At 33.3% G+C, this 14,526-nt stretch overlaps 2 protein-coding genes, 2 long non-coding RNA genes and 1 other non-coding gene across 9 annotated transcripts; 2 read left to right on the forward strand and 3 right to left on the reverse strand.

Moving 5' to 3' along the window:
* Positions 1 to 1,084: 1,084 nt before the first annotated feature.
* Positions 1,085 to 6,604, reverse strand: LOC107359700 (caspase-6). 4 transcript variants are annotated; one of them, XM_015926234.3, is made up of 7 exons: positions 4,324 to 6,604; positions 3,201 to 3,247; positions 3,048 to 3,128; positions 2,864 to 2,900; positions 2,165 to 2,661; positions 1,884 to 2,059; positions 1,085 to 1,805 (listed from the first exon to the last, which is right to left on the reverse strand). In XM_015926234.3, exons 3-7 carry the CDS (start codon positions 3,055 to 3,057, stop codon positions 1,338 to 1,340), a joined length of 1,188 nt encoding a protein of 395 aa, XP_015781720.2. In that variant the 5' UTR covers positions 3,058 to 3,128; positions 3,201 to 3,247; positions 4,324 to 6,604; the 3' UTR covers positions 1,085 to 1,337. The 4 variants fall into 4 exon arrangements, with proteins under 4 accessions (XP_015781720.2, XP_089124128.1, XP_015781722.2 ...); XM_089268002.1 differs by lacking the exon at positions 4,324 to 6,604 and adding an exon at positions 3,418 to 3,692; XM_015926236.2 differs by lacking the exon at positions 4,324 to 6,604 and adding an exon at positions 3,509 to 3,641.
* Positions 6,605 to 6,615: 11 nt separating this feature from the next.
* Positions 6,616 to 10,951, reverse strand: RhoGAP15B (RhoGAP_ARAP and RA_ARAPs domain-containing protein RhoGAP15B). Its single transcript, XM_015926231.3, has 3 exons — positions 10,309 to 10,951; positions 8,368 to 10,102; positions 6,616 to 8,281 (listed from the first exon to the last, which is right to left on the reverse strand). Exons 1-3 carry the CDS (start codon positions 10,613 to 10,615, stop codon positions 7,291 to 7,293), a joined length of 3,033 nt encoding a protein of 1,010 aa, XP_015781717.2. The 5' UTR covers positions 10,616 to 10,951; the 3' UTR covers positions 6,616 to 7,290.
* A 317-nt stretch (positions 10,952 to 11,268) lies between these two features.
* LOC149093894 (uncharacterized) lies at positions 11,269 to 12,264 on the reverse strand. Its single transcript, XR_016198973.1, has 3 exons — positions 12,126 to 12,264; positions 11,866 to 11,963; positions 11,269 to 11,313 (listed from the first exon to the last, which is right to left on the reverse strand). It is a non-coding gene; the product is annotated as an uncharacterized LOC149093894 (long non-coding RNA).
* Positions 12,265 to 12,851: 587 nt separating this feature from the next.
* Positions 12,852 to 14,447, forward strand: LOC107359701 (uncharacterized). Of its 2 annotated transcripts, none has more exons than XR_001568142.3 (4): positions 12,852 to 13,104; positions 13,232 to 13,394; positions 13,616 to 13,739; positions 13,831 to 14,447. It is a non-coding gene; the product is annotated as an uncharacterized LOC107359701 (long non-coding RNA). The 2 variants fall into 2 exon arrangements; XR_016198972.1 differs by having other exon boundaries at positions 12,869 to 13,104; positions 13,612 to 13,739.
* TRNAS-GCU (transfer RNA serine (anticodon GCU)) lies at positions 14,091 to 14,172 on the forward strand. The gene has a single exon. It is a non-coding gene; the product is annotated as a tRNA-Ser (tRNA).
* Positions 14,448 to 14,526: the final 79 nt, after the last annotated feature.

Consider the following 14,526-nt stretch of genomic DNA (forward strand, 5'->3'; position numbering starts at 1 on the left):
TGTTGGCAACAATTTGTAATCAACTTACACTGATCATGGACATTAATCAGATTAGCGGATTGGATAAAACAAAAGGAACAAAAAGAAACAGTTCAATTGGATAAATATTCAACTTCAGGAAACCTTATCAAGCATCATTTCAATTGTCCAAAAATTGATGGTCGCTAATTATTCTTATTATATTATCCAATCATATTAACTTTCATCATATTATACTTTTGTGGACAGCAAATGAGAACGATTGAAAACAATTACAAAAACGGATTTAGTGGTGGTTGGTGCGTTTTTCGGGCTTCATTATGTGTTCATTTAACACTTGCTCTTAACCATTTCAACTGATAGATGAAACAAAATTATGGAGCAAAATATAACCAAAGGAAAAAATTGTTCAAATTATATTATAACTATGACAAGATGCAATATGTATATTATTATTACTTTACAAAAATTGTATAGATTGTGATGCTTATTTACAATTTATTATTCACCCTCTTTTGGCCATTTGATTGTCATCCATTTTTTTTATTTTCACAAATCAAATGTCAAATTTAAATTGATTAAAATCTTGTTTGCATTAAATAACAATTGCGTTCAAACATTTATAACATACGGTTCAACTAATAATATCAGCAAATTTGTAGAGTAATATTAAGAAAATTTAAGAGCAAATTAGCAACTAAATTGTTGATTTGTGCACTTATTAAATGCTATTTGAAACAATAAAATATCAATAGATGGCGTAAATCGTCATAACTGTTAAGCCTTTAAAATATCCCGGTTAGTAACATTTTGAGTATTTTGATCAATTTTTTCATGGTTATGAGGATAATTGACCTGAACTGATGATTATGATACTAATTAGACATATTTTTTAATTAAATTGACAGAAAAGTAAAACAATTATGAAACAAGTAAAGCTATTGATTTCTTCAATATCATAATTATTATTTTACTTGTTATTAAAACTACTTATACAGCATTCAGTGTGGTGTAAATGACAGTTTTTTCACCTGATTTTGTTAAAATTCTGATGCACTTTGATTGCTACATGTTAAGGAACAGTTTAAAAATATCTTAGATGGTCTTAATGTTAGATAATTATTTTTATTATTGGTTACATGGAATAATTATATCAAAAATGGCAGGATGTTTCTGATATCAGAGAATTGGTACCATTTGAATGGCGTACATGAAAGATAAGTGTTTTAAGGCTGTTTCAAAAAATCGAGTCAAAAAGTCATGTAAAATCAAGTAAATGAAAAGAATGGCTTCAAAAAAAAAAATAAATAATGAAAATTTTTGAGAAATATCAAGAAAAAATCCACGTCAAGTTATGGTTAAGAGTTTTCAGTAACTCGGCTATTATCAGGTGGTAATGCATTGTTTGGTGATTGAATTTGTTGCGAGTCACTATCACCAGCAATAAACTGAGTTAATCGTCTTACAGGATATGGTTTACTGCGGAATATCAGCTTTTTTGTCAGAGTACAGACAATTTGAGGTATTTGTTTCCCTGGAGAAGCGTTTAAATTAAACGCGACATCTTTGTTGACTGCAGTTAAAATTGAAACCAAATCATAGTTAGTTCCAAGAGCTTCCAAAATGGGAGTTAAGGCTTGGACAAACCAGCCTCCCTTGGCAGTGTGTCTGTAGGAATAGTAACCCTCTACGGTGGAATAAGAGATCAAAAAGTCCGCCCAGACAGGGATACATTGAACTTGATTTATTTTAACTCCTGGTTGCTGAACAGCATCATGGTGGCAATCCACTTGAACACCATGATCAGTGTTGGTACCTCTGCAAGCCTAGAAAGTAAAACGAGATTATTAACTAGTTACTAGGAAAAACAAATTCAGAGATTGTTAAGAATCAAAGATACTAACTTGGATAAAAAATATTTTTGGTTTGCCACGCAAAGTCGGGCACTTTTCTCCAGTGAATAAACCAAATACACTATTTTTTGCATAAGGCTGGTCTCGAGCATGCAGGTGTTCTCCTTCTCCATGAGTTAATATGCAGCAGCAGAAACAGTCAGCGTCTGAATGATCACTCTCAGAAACTAAAAAATAGACGAAATAGATTAACACTTTGTAAGTGATTTAAACACAGAAATTAAGAAACCAAATGCAAAACAATAGCACTAGAGACTTAAATATGTACCAACCTAAAGCTAATGTTTCAATTATTTCTGAACAACGCAAATTATCGTATCTTTGGACTTCAAATCCGAGATATTCGAAGCTTTTTTTGAGACAGTAGGCATCCTGTTCAGTTCCAGATCGCCGACCACAGTTATCAAATTCTTCATGATTAAAAATAAGGCACAATCCACGGGATTTGTGGTTCATAGCGTATTCTTCATCCAAAATTGAAGCAGTAATAATTGGAGAATCTGAGTTGGAAGTAGCATTGGTTGAATGAGAACCTGCGTTTGAGTTGTCATTGGTTGAACCATTCGACGAATGAGTCCGTCGCAACGAGCTGGGTGTGCAGCCCTCAACTTCCAGAGCAATTGTTTCACTAGACAATGAACTAGATGAGCTTTGAGCCTCTAAAGGTGTAGCGGAATTCACGGAGCCTGGAAGCTGCGAATTTCCAATTTCAGCAGGTCCACTGTCAACTTGAGATACATAATTATCGCCTCCAATTCCAATAGATGCGCTGTTAAAAGAGAAAGAATAAGAAATTAGAGATTAAAATGCAGAAAAGTTAATTTCAATTGAATAATAACAATGACTAATTCAATAATACTCATACAATAAATGAAATGTAAATAAAAGGTGAACGATGAGTCAAATACTTGAAAGATCGTAAGTTGTGATAAATAAAAGTAGTTGAAAGGGGTGCTCAAAAATGCAGTTACCTGAATCTAGTAGATAATTGGTCCAGCTCTTGGTTGACTAAAAGATTAAAAAAAGAATAAATTAAATTCTAAGTGACCTAAAAACAAGATCATTACAAGAATGCAAATGTAAGCTCCTTCATGATTAAGTTTGTTCAACTATGAGATCACTTGCAGGTTTTGTAGTTGATGTTAAATCACTTACCAAAAGACATGTTTCTTTGGTGGAAATAGATTCCTATGAACAATCAGAGTTGATTAATTGTAAATGCTTTCCGAATAAAACCTAAATAAAAAGTGGAGAGAAAAAATAGCCAAGATTAGCATCATGGGGTAACAGCAATTGCAATGGACAAACCTTTTGTTTCCTAGTCAGTTGATGAGTGACTTGCTTTGAACCTAAAACTAAAAAAGGGGAGAGAGAAAAAAATAATGTGATAAAAATGAACAATCGAAAACAACAAAGAAAACCTGTGAAACCGCAAAGATGGTGAGAGTATGGATAAATAGATTTATCAGATGAAATTGAACAATGGTAAAAGAAATACTAAGGTAGATAAATGTATCAATTTTACTATTTTAGGAAGGATTAAAGAATAATCAAGATTGAATCGGTGATATTTATCAATGTTGAATAACTTTCTAATTGTAACAAAAGTCCAATACCAGATTTAAATAGATTGGGCTGCAAGGTAGCTTGAATGGCATCAACTTATAAGTGGTAACTAAAAAGGCGCGATACAAGCAAGTGAAAAAACAAGATGAAGCTTGCTGTCAAATAAGTGATGTAATAAATAACGAGTGAGCTAACATTTGCTCTTTTGGGTGACAAGAGGCTTCAATTTTTACTCTCAAGTTATTTGTAAAATTTGAATGATTGACCAATCAAAGGTCGTGTTTACCCAAATTGAAGCAGGTCAATTCTGCTCTTTCTTTCTTTTGGCAAGTGCCATCTGTTGATTTGTCATCGATTCAAGATTTGAAAAATAGCCTAACGAAAGTAAGTCAAGTCTTCTGGTGGAAGAACCAGACTAGGAACTGGGGTTAATCGATTAGCGGTACATGATTTTAATCAAAGATATCTATTGCTAGTTCTTGATATAATTACGAGGCTATTAAAGGCGGTCTTTATTAAGCTAATGAAGAGAAAAACTATTCAGAAAAATCTAAGTAAGTCAAAGTAAGCCGACATAGTTCCGATTACCCTTAATGAGACCGAGAATTTACTTGAAGATGCAATATTTCTAATGAGAATTTCAGAGAAAATGTAGAAAGATGGACAAACAAATAATAGCTAAATACAGTAGAATCAATTATGTGCTCATCGACTTGACAACAAACCTTGCAAGGCTGACAAAAATCGATTCAGACAAAATTCAATGCTAACATAATTAGTAGAATATTGATATTTTCCCACTAAAATGGTAATTTAATGGTCAAAGGAAACATTAAACAAGATACAAAATGGTTGAATAACTTACCTTACAAAATAAAATGGGCAAACAGCCAAACTCTTCGTTGTCTGAATATGATAACAGCAATTAAAAAAATAAATCACATGCAAATATTGGATGATAGAAAGTTGAATCAAAAAATGTAAACTTGGTAGGATTCGAAATACCAATATTATAATGAAGATAAAGCTGCGAAAAGATCAACTGATGCAAGATGAAACATAAGAGTAAAGAGTTTAACACATAAATGGTTTCACATTGAGTTTGTAAAGAAACGAAAAAAAGAGAAATTTAAATTGCAGTCAATAGCAATCGAATGCTAGGTTAATGTTGCTTCAATAAGACACAAAATCAAATTGACGAAGGTGGAAGAAATGATTGAAGATGGTGATGACGAACTGATCAATGTCAATGAACGGACAAAACTGGTTATCCTTGAGTCAATCCGGTTCCATTAAAGATTATAATAATGCTCAAAATAAAAGAACAAAGTTGAAATAAGAAGACTAAAAAAAGGTTTAACACAGGGTGACAATGGTAGACGAGAGAAACCCAAAACACTGGTTCACTTTTGGGTTATAGGGAAAATCAGAAGAAGCACAAGAGTCAGACCAAACTAAAGAGTAACCTTCTCTTCAGACGAAACAGATTAGCAGAATGAGAGTGATGATAAGTGAGAGAGAAAATCATTGAAAATGCAATTGAAACAAAACAAAAATTAGCCATAAACCAGAAAGTGGAAACGATGTTGATCATCTGATATATCAAAAGTAAAACTTTGTTCTCTGCTCCCTCTTTCTCCAAACCAATCTCCCGCTATATCATTTGGCATACTTTCTTCCTCTTTCTCGGACCTTTCGACTAACCTTGAACCTTACAGCCCTCTTTTAATCATCATTGTCACCCTCATCATCATCATCATCATCCCTGGTAAAACCGTGATACACTTTTTTTCCCAAGTCGTTATCTTTAGATTTGAATTTTAGAATCCTTTATGTCTGCTTTACACTTCATAAATCGCTGGCCAGTTATATTAGCTAATCCATCTTACAGTCTTGACTTAACATTGCTTTTCCTATTTGTTTTTTCTTGATCCATTTTTGCGCTCTCATGAATCTCGTCAATGTCACTATTTATTTGGGTTTCATGATTTTTCTGGTTTCAAAGCTTAAGCCATTTCCTTTTTTCGTGATCTCTTATAATCAAGGTTTTATCACATTTGTCTTTGGTTTCTTTCCTTGTATCTTGTGTCTGTACGATTACATGATTATCCTAACTTCTTTGACATTTTGCTCATCACTCTAACAGTATTATAACGCTGATTGCATGATTAAAATTAAATCGTCCATTATAAACTTGTTACTAATCTTTATCTGAACCTGTCAGCATCTCAAATCATATGATCTGACTAATATCTGGGCCTGGGTTTACTTCACTTTATTGTCTATCATTAATTTGCAATACTATTTGGTGACCCTTTGACTTTATTTGTCTGAATTGCTCAAATTAACCAAACTTAATCTCCAAACTTGCTCGACTTTTCCTTTCTCGTCTTTAATCTTCATTCAAGAAATTGAACAAATCTGTATTTCCGGGAGATTTCATCTTTGTAAATCTATTTAGATTAAGAATCTAATTATTACTTAGCCGAATTACTTTTACCCCATTATCTTTAATCCTATTTGTTTTCATTATTTTGCCCATTCTTTGATTCTTAGATGATACAAATGAAACAATTAGGTTATCGATGGTATACCATGGTGATTTGTCATGAGGAAAGATGAGACAGGAACAAGGATGACATTGAAAAAGATTCTATTTCCTGTGTTTGTGTATTTTCAATTTTTGGGACATAATGAAACTTAAAGCTCAATATTTTTCAAAAACTGATTAACTCAACAGAAACCTAGGTAACATGGTAATGATCTAGTTTTTCATGTAATATTTGTTTTCATTGTTATCACTCAGGGTAACCTAAAATTCATGTCAAAACAAAAGTCAAGGCCAACTTTTCAGAAACTTCCAACTATTCCTTTACAATTTAATGATTATTCCATCTTTAATCTGACCAAACTGGGAATGACAACTATTTGGTTGAACGAACCTTAAAACTGTCTATTCTAAAGTAATATTTACTATTGACACATTAACTAAATATCGATTACTAATCAACTCATGTACGTAAAGCTAATTTTCAATCAATTTCTGATCAGCAAACTTCATTACTATTTTTACATGAAATCATGTTTACAAAGAGTTCAACTGTTAGATAATTAAATATAAAGACAAGGAAAATTCAAATAATTTAGTGCGACTGTCTTTAAATCATAGGGCTCTTTAATATAATCATTTTTAAGGTCACTTGGTCTGATTTAATGATACATTCTTGATTCTTTGTACAACTTGTTTGTTTGTAAAATATAAAGATAATATAATTTATCAAGGCAGAAAATAGCAACTTATTAAAGTTCATGGAGTTTAATTCTGGATCGAATCATTTTCTGGCCCAACAGATTGGTAGACTCAAGCAAGAAATAGTTTCACTTTTTTTGAAGGGTTAATCGATCCAGATGAAGATGGAAGTGACTTGGAATTTTGATCACATGATGGATGGCTTGCGAAAATAATGATGAAAAAAAGTTATTTGATAATACGATGAGCAACAATGCATGATGCAAATAGAGATTATAAGTGAAAATATAGCGACAATGATTTGAGTTATCGAGGGATCAGTGATTCATGAGGTGGGTTGGTAAACAAGACGAATAAGGAGAGAAAGAGTGAGATAGATAATTCGGGGAATGGAAGGCGTTGAATAAGTTCCGGATCTTTCTTATCTATCTTTGTTTTAGACTTTATTTGTAATTTTAAATCGTAATGCTGAAACTGCTTCCTTTTAACCAACATTTTACCATATCCAATAACTTTGAAATATTACATTGATTTTTTTCACTCTCCTATCTTTTAATTTGATACAATTCCTCGTGACTTTGTTTAATCCAACAGGTCAATGAGCTTTTTAGCTGGTCTTAAACCACTAGGATATTGTGAGATAATCATACCAGCAATCCATTTATAAAATTCATCAGGGGTATTGCAAACAACTGTACGACCGACCATGTAATTGGTTTCTTTGCTTCTCACAATTTTGCTTGATCTTTCAATAAAAGTAAAACTTAATTTAGGATTGGGTGAATTACGTTTGCTTTCTGATCCAATGTACCAAACAATGTCTTCAATATTCCATTGGCCTATGGATTTGCTGGCCTTTGCATCTTTGTATATACTCAATTTGGCTCCAATAAATTCGAAAAGGTACTTTTTGAACACTTTACCCGAATGGATATCACTGAATTTTAGTTCACTAAACAGAGAAAGGGAAATTGTTCCGCTGCGTGTATTAGCTTGATCAAAATAAGGCTCCAATAGATTCTCATAGTCGTTTTCTTTAACAATTAAATAATTTACTTTGGCATCTTCAGAGGGCCATTTGGTGGTCCATGAAAGTATAACAGACATAACAACTTCAGAGTAATGGAGAAATCTCTCCAATTGACCAGCGCAAACAACCTCAAAAACGGCCAAGTCTGAGGCTGGTCTTTTAAGGTTTGACTTTTTATGAACATAATTGACTAATTCTTGAGCTGTCATGTTTGGACTTAAAGGGACGTTTATGCATTGATCCCAATCACGATTAAACATATAAACACCTACTAGGATATCATTACCAGTCTTATTTGACATCATCTTAGACTCTCGCAGGGTTGTCAGGGTTTTTTCAATTTTTCTTTCTTTTTCCATCTCTTCGGGTGAAACGTCAAATAACCACGAGAATCCAGCTACCAGGTCAGCAAATATATCCATAGATACGGCAACAGCTTCCTCAGTTGAGGAACGATTTAAAGTTGAATAATATAAAATGGGGCCCATGATAGGAGCAAGTTTAATGAGAAACATCTCATTGAATTCAGCGTTTTCTATTATACTGTAAAAAGAGAGAGAAAAAAAGAAACATTAGATATCTTGAAAGGTTGCAAAAGAAAGGAAGTAGTGAATGGAAAATGACATTACCAATAAATATGGCATATAAGTTTCTTGAGAATGGAAAAATTAACTGTAGGAAGTCTTTTCAACATGGTTTTTATATTACGTAAACGTTTATCCCGACTTTTGATAGAATTGTTGTCCCACCATTCAGGATACATCAGGTCTGTTAAGAGGCATTCCGAAAAAGACTTGAGGTATTGTTTAAGAGCAGAAGCGACTTCATGTACAGTGTAACCATCTTCAGGTCTGATATGGAGTTCCCAAACAGCGTTTGACATTAATGGTTCAATTAATTTTTTAACCATTGATTCTTCTCCAGGTGTACTATAGATACCCTTTGTTCTTACACCGCCATAGGTACAGATAAAATTAAGGCACTTTTCAATCGCAATGGGAATTCCTGATGGAGTCAATAACTGATCACTAAACGAGCCATTAACAGGTGTCATCCATGATTTGGTTAAATGAGTGTATAATAATTCAGTGTGAGCTTTATAAGATCCTTGAATAAAAAGTCCAGTGTCATGATTACGATTCAAGTAGACAGGTTGTCCAGGCTCTTTAGCGTCTGCACACGGAGTAATTTGGTGAGATGAAGAATAACAAATAGACATGACTTTCCTCAAGTCAATGGTCATGATAGAATTTTCCGATTCAGAGCCATCTAAATCTGTTAAAATGGCCAATTCACGATTTCTCAAAACTAGCCAACACCGTATCCAAGTACCTGAGATACCAAGTTTCATGTGAACATAGCCTGCAAAAGTAAAATCACGATACACTGCAAGACTAGCTTGAATCTGAGGCTCAACACGAAGAGCTAAGGCTTCCATCCAATCAGCAATATCTTCTTGGCATTCGGAAGCGAATAGGAACATTCTTCCAGAAGAATTGGAAACACCGATATCTACATAGCCTGCTGGCTTACTATTAGTAGAACTCAAAGAGTCATCTTTTCTATTAGATTGATTTCTCCATGGGATCCCTTTACTGGATTTGGTAGTAATTGCAGGCGGGTTTAAAGTTGTTCCAATCAATACTATGTTGGATAGATCAATCACACCTTTAGGCTCAATCTCTTTACCACTATCACTGACTGGTTCATCATGGTAGTAAGAAAACTTTTCTTTATTCAAAAGACACCATCTTTGATGGAACGTTTTACGAGTTGGTCCTGTTTTGTACAGATACCCAGTTTTATCTTGCAATTGTTCAGTTGGTCTCATAATCTCTGAATCATTTGCAGGCTTTCGTGGTGGCTTTTTGGGTCCATTTGGTGATTCAGTCATTGTAGATGATGGAGATGATGATGTTGATGCTGCTTTACCAGTCTTCTCGATCTTTTCTATGTCATAAGGCACACTATTATTATTATTATTATTATTTACATGATTAGATGTTTTGGTAGGTAATGTATTAGCTCGAACAAGTCCATATCGGTTGTCAGGAGAGTTCAGAGCTGCAAATTGATTGACCAATGCTTTTTCAAGCTTGGAACTGAAATTGCTTTTATCCAGAGGGTGAACAGGATCAGAAGTTTGACGCTGAAAACGAGGTGGTAAGGGAGGTGGCTGATCAAATTTTGGTCGAGTTTTGGCCGTAGTGATTTGTTGATATATTTCTTCACCTCCATGTATGTCATCACTGTCAATGTCATTGTCGTCGGACCTATTCTCTGTATCTTCGCCGGACCTTTCAACACTTTCCAATGATTCTTCAGTCACATCTGATCCTTCAGTAGATATTTCTGAGACTCGTTCTGGATAAGAAGGAAATCGTGAGAGGGGAAAAAAGAAATAAATTAATAAAATGAAGTTAAAAAGAGAAAAAAAACTTCTATAGTATTATAGAGAAGAAAATGCTAGGATAGGCCATTAGTAACACTATCATCTGTTATGAAGATGTTATTAACGTTGCGAGATAACCACCCACTTATAAAGACAAAAATAGTTGAAAATATCTTACCTAAAACCTGATGACTCTTGTTTAATCTTGTGACAATACGAGGAGGTAAAGGAGGAGGCGGATAAGGTGGAGGAGGCGAACTTTTAACAGGCTCATCATAAACATTATTTTGTTGAAATGATACATTGGTCAAATTAACATAAATGTTTTCCTCTTTGGCTTTTCTTAATTTTTCCAAAGATTTACGAGGCCTTGGTGGTGGTGGTAGCGGAGGTGGCGATGATGAAGATGGCTGATCATCTTCTTCATGGATGATAGCGCGTTTGGATGGAATAGGATGATTCAAAACACCATAAGGGTTTTCCATATGTAGAACGAAAACAAGACTTGAACGTCGATGGATACAGAAAATAGGAATACCAACAAGCTATTATCAACAAAAACAAACAACAAAATTTAACTAGTCGTTGAGCACAGAGCAACAAGTCTATCCAGTTGTTATTCAATTGTCATTATTAAAACATCATTAAACATATATGGTTAGGCTTTGAGAGATAAACTTTTTTAGTTGTTGACGATTTGAATGATTACAGAAGAGTGTTCGACATGCACTATCTACAGGGGAATCTTTGCTCGCACTAGGTTCGCTTCACACTAAGGCTGGGCTGTATTGCTGGGACAAACATTTCAACTAGTAATGTATACAAAGATATGAAGATATGAATAGAGCAAAGGAGAGAAAGCGTGAGAAGAAGAGAGTCAGAGGGGGAAGAAAATTAAAGCACTTAGGGAGACACACGGGAGAGCGTTTGAGTAGATGAAGGAGAGAGAGAAAGAGAGACAGAGAGAGAAAGACAGATAGACATAGACATAGACATAGACATAGACATAGACAGGAGCGAGGGTTTCGTTGATTTCCCTAATGTTGATGATGCCTTGAGTAAACAATTTGCTTCTTTTCTGATCTTGGAATTCAATCAAACATTGGAAAGGCCTTTGATAAATATTTTTTTCCTCTTGGGTTTCACTTTACCATTAAGGCTGAAAATTGAAATGAAAGATATTCTGTGGACAGAAGAAAGAAAAACATGAATTATTATCTTAAATCTCAATACCCATATGTACATGAAGTAGGGAAATGTATACAAATTAAATAATAAAAGTAATCATATTGAAATGATTCAAATATAAGTGAATGAATGTGATATCGGTTAATTGATCAAGCATAATCATCGATTGGTAAAATTTTCAGATAAACAAGTTTAAAATGATTTTACTTTCCTGATTTAACTTTTGGGAAGTACAGAAAGATTGTCAGAGAGCATTTCACGCTTACAATTGAATGGTAGTAAGAATTTGATTAGTTGCGCCACGTCAGATTACAGAAGAATCAAGAAATCAAGAAATGTAAACTTTTGAAAACTTTCAATGTTGAACTTTTCATCCAGTCAAGACTGATCAATAATGCTTTAAGCTTTAAAGCTCGAAATTTTGAGAATCTTACTTAATCTTTAAGACCTGAGGCTTAAGAAAGGCTGAGTAAGGAATTAAATTCGAAAGGTATAAAAGCCTAAAATGTAAATGGACGAAAAGAGTTACTAATTTGTATCTACAAACCCTAAAGCTATGGATGCTGATTTGGTTGGCTTCTTAAGAATTTATTAAAATAGCAAAAATGTACCCAAACAAGTTTCAATCACTTTTACCAAATATACCTAAACTAGAAACAATTGGAATATAACGAAAAGTAGAAATTAATTGACAGTTGATTTCAATATGCCTATGAGGAATTTTCAAAATGAAGTAAATAGTACCAAAAACCGATTTACTATGGTCAAGTAAATTGAAGATTAGCTAGGAAGATTTCAAGACTTTACCTTGTTTTCACAATAGTTGATGGACAGTCCGAGTATGGTGAAATTGTGATTTAAAAGAGGATTCTCAACAAGTCGATTTACAATTATAAATATCCGATGATCCAATAGGTGTGAGTCGCGAGTTAATGATGAAAATAATATTTATTGCACGTAAAGGTGTAAATAGAAATTAAATTGAATAGAACATGATGAAGTTCAAGTTTATCGAAGAGTGATTTGAATTGGTTAGCACGATAAATGATGGTAAAGTGTTTACTTTTGAAGTTCAAACAATACAGGAAAAATAATGCATGCGAAAACGTTAAACTTGAAAAACGATTAACAGATGAAAGTTAAAGGTTGACAGAATAGTGTTTACTTGATCAATCAATTAAAATAGAGTTAACAATTGAAAAATAAAAACAAAGATGGTGCGATGATGAGTCAATGAGTGAATTGCTGGGGAAAGAGGAAACAACAAATTATTAAATGTATTCAAGATGGTAGGAAAAGCTGCCTTAGGCCCAAAACATTGAACATGAAAACTGGTAATGGGGCGTTTATATAACTCAATGACTTTAAATAATTAGATTGAAGGAAGCCACAAGACTATTAAATATTAAATTTGATAATGTTGATTGTTATGAAATTGGTGATGGTAAAAAACGCACATTTAAAAATAGCAAAAGATAGCAAAATTTTCCGGTAAAAAGGGTAAGGCGCTTCTTTCACTTTCTTACCAAATGGATGGTCACATGATGATGACATCAGAGAAAGTGTTGAACCGTTATTGTTGAACTCTTAGCCATGTTTTTGCTTATGCATTTTTAACTCATTTTTATAATAGTTTGAATTATTGTTCTTGTTAAATATTTAATTCGAAATGGTGGATTGTTGGATTCTCGGGAATTAATTGAAATTAAATTGACGTTTTATATGATATTTAGTAATTCAAGAGCAATGATCTCTGTCTTGATGTTTGATCAATCAAGTGATGAAGGTAAAATACAGGATATACTTTTTTTATCTTTTGTTGACCATTTTGGCTTTTTTTAGTATTATTTTGTTGATAATTTGCTTGATTGATTTAAGATATTTAATTAATGTTTTTCTTTCTTTTCCTCTAGTGAAACCATTGTAAGGAAAGAGTACCTCTGTACCTGGAAACTTCATTTTGATTGGAGGGAAACGTCTAACTGGAAGCTCACCATAAAATGGATCCGTCAATCTTTTCCAATGGCCGAGTTTCACCAAGTTACATCATTTTCATTTTTTTATATTTCTAATCACGTAAGCTTGTAAACTGTACAGCACAATCATGTTGACAAAAGTAGCATGTTAATTTTACCTTGTAACAGCAAATCCGTTGTATTTCAGATTTCTTTTGTTCAACCTAAAGTGTCAACATAATCATGACATTTCACTTCATTGTTTCCCTCTTTTTTTTCATACTCATTCCTGGCAACAAACATTGATATTTATTGTATCACAAATCTTGCCTATCAAGATAGTATATCGTTAAATTGAGCTAGATTAATGGTAATGCAACCTTTAAACTGTTGAATCTCAATCATAACCAGGCCTCTACGATGAACCCTCCACCTAACTTCAGACCCATTTCAATCATCTTAAAATGTAAGTTATTTCAATCAATTTCTGATTCATCTTTTCTTCACCTTTATTTTCGCATTCAATTTCTTGTAATAACTCGTCTTTTCTCGTTCAGATGAAACAAAGACGGAGTGCTGCTATTTTCTTAGCGAGAAATCGATCAAGATGTAAGAATCCTAAAGCACAAATCCGAGATTCACAGGAAGGTGGATCGAAAATTAAACGAGAGAAATGGTTCGAGAAATTATTATTCAATCTAAACACAATGGCCGAGTAACAAATTACATTATAATGATAGCAGAATAACATTTACATGTGTTACATAAACTTACCTCATTCGATGTGCTTTCGTTTTATCGTTCGTTCTGCATGAAAGATCAGATGGCCGAGTGGTTAAGGCGTTGGACTGCTAATCCAATGGGCATTGCCCGCGTGGGTTCGAATCCCATTCTGATCGAAACTTTTGCTTTTTCTTACCTAATTAATCTTCGATTAATTAATTCCCCACATTGTTTGGTTACATGAAAACAACTGTTTCCAACCTTGAGCTGTTGCAGGCAGAAAGAGAGTTGAAATTGTGTTTACATGTTGAACATTTTTACAGTCTTTATGTAAAAATCCTTCAAATTGTTGAACATTTTGATTTCTACCTTGATTGGTGATCAATTACCGTAAAATCAAAAAATGCAAAATTTAAGCTTTAATAACAATTTTTATTTACATTATACATTACATGTATGTTTACCTGAAAAACATTTACTCTTCAATATTTTTATGCACAGTATTTACATTCAAAATACATTAACACGAT

This window comes from Tetranychus urticae, chromosome 2 (genome assembly GCF_039701765.1).
Source record: "Tetranychus urticae isolate SD_2017Ah chromosome 2, NJAU_TeUrti_SD_1.0, whole genome shotgun sequence".
NCBI lineage: Eukaryota > Metazoa > Arthropoda > Arachnida > Trombidiformes > Tetranychidae > Tetranychus > Tetranychus urticae.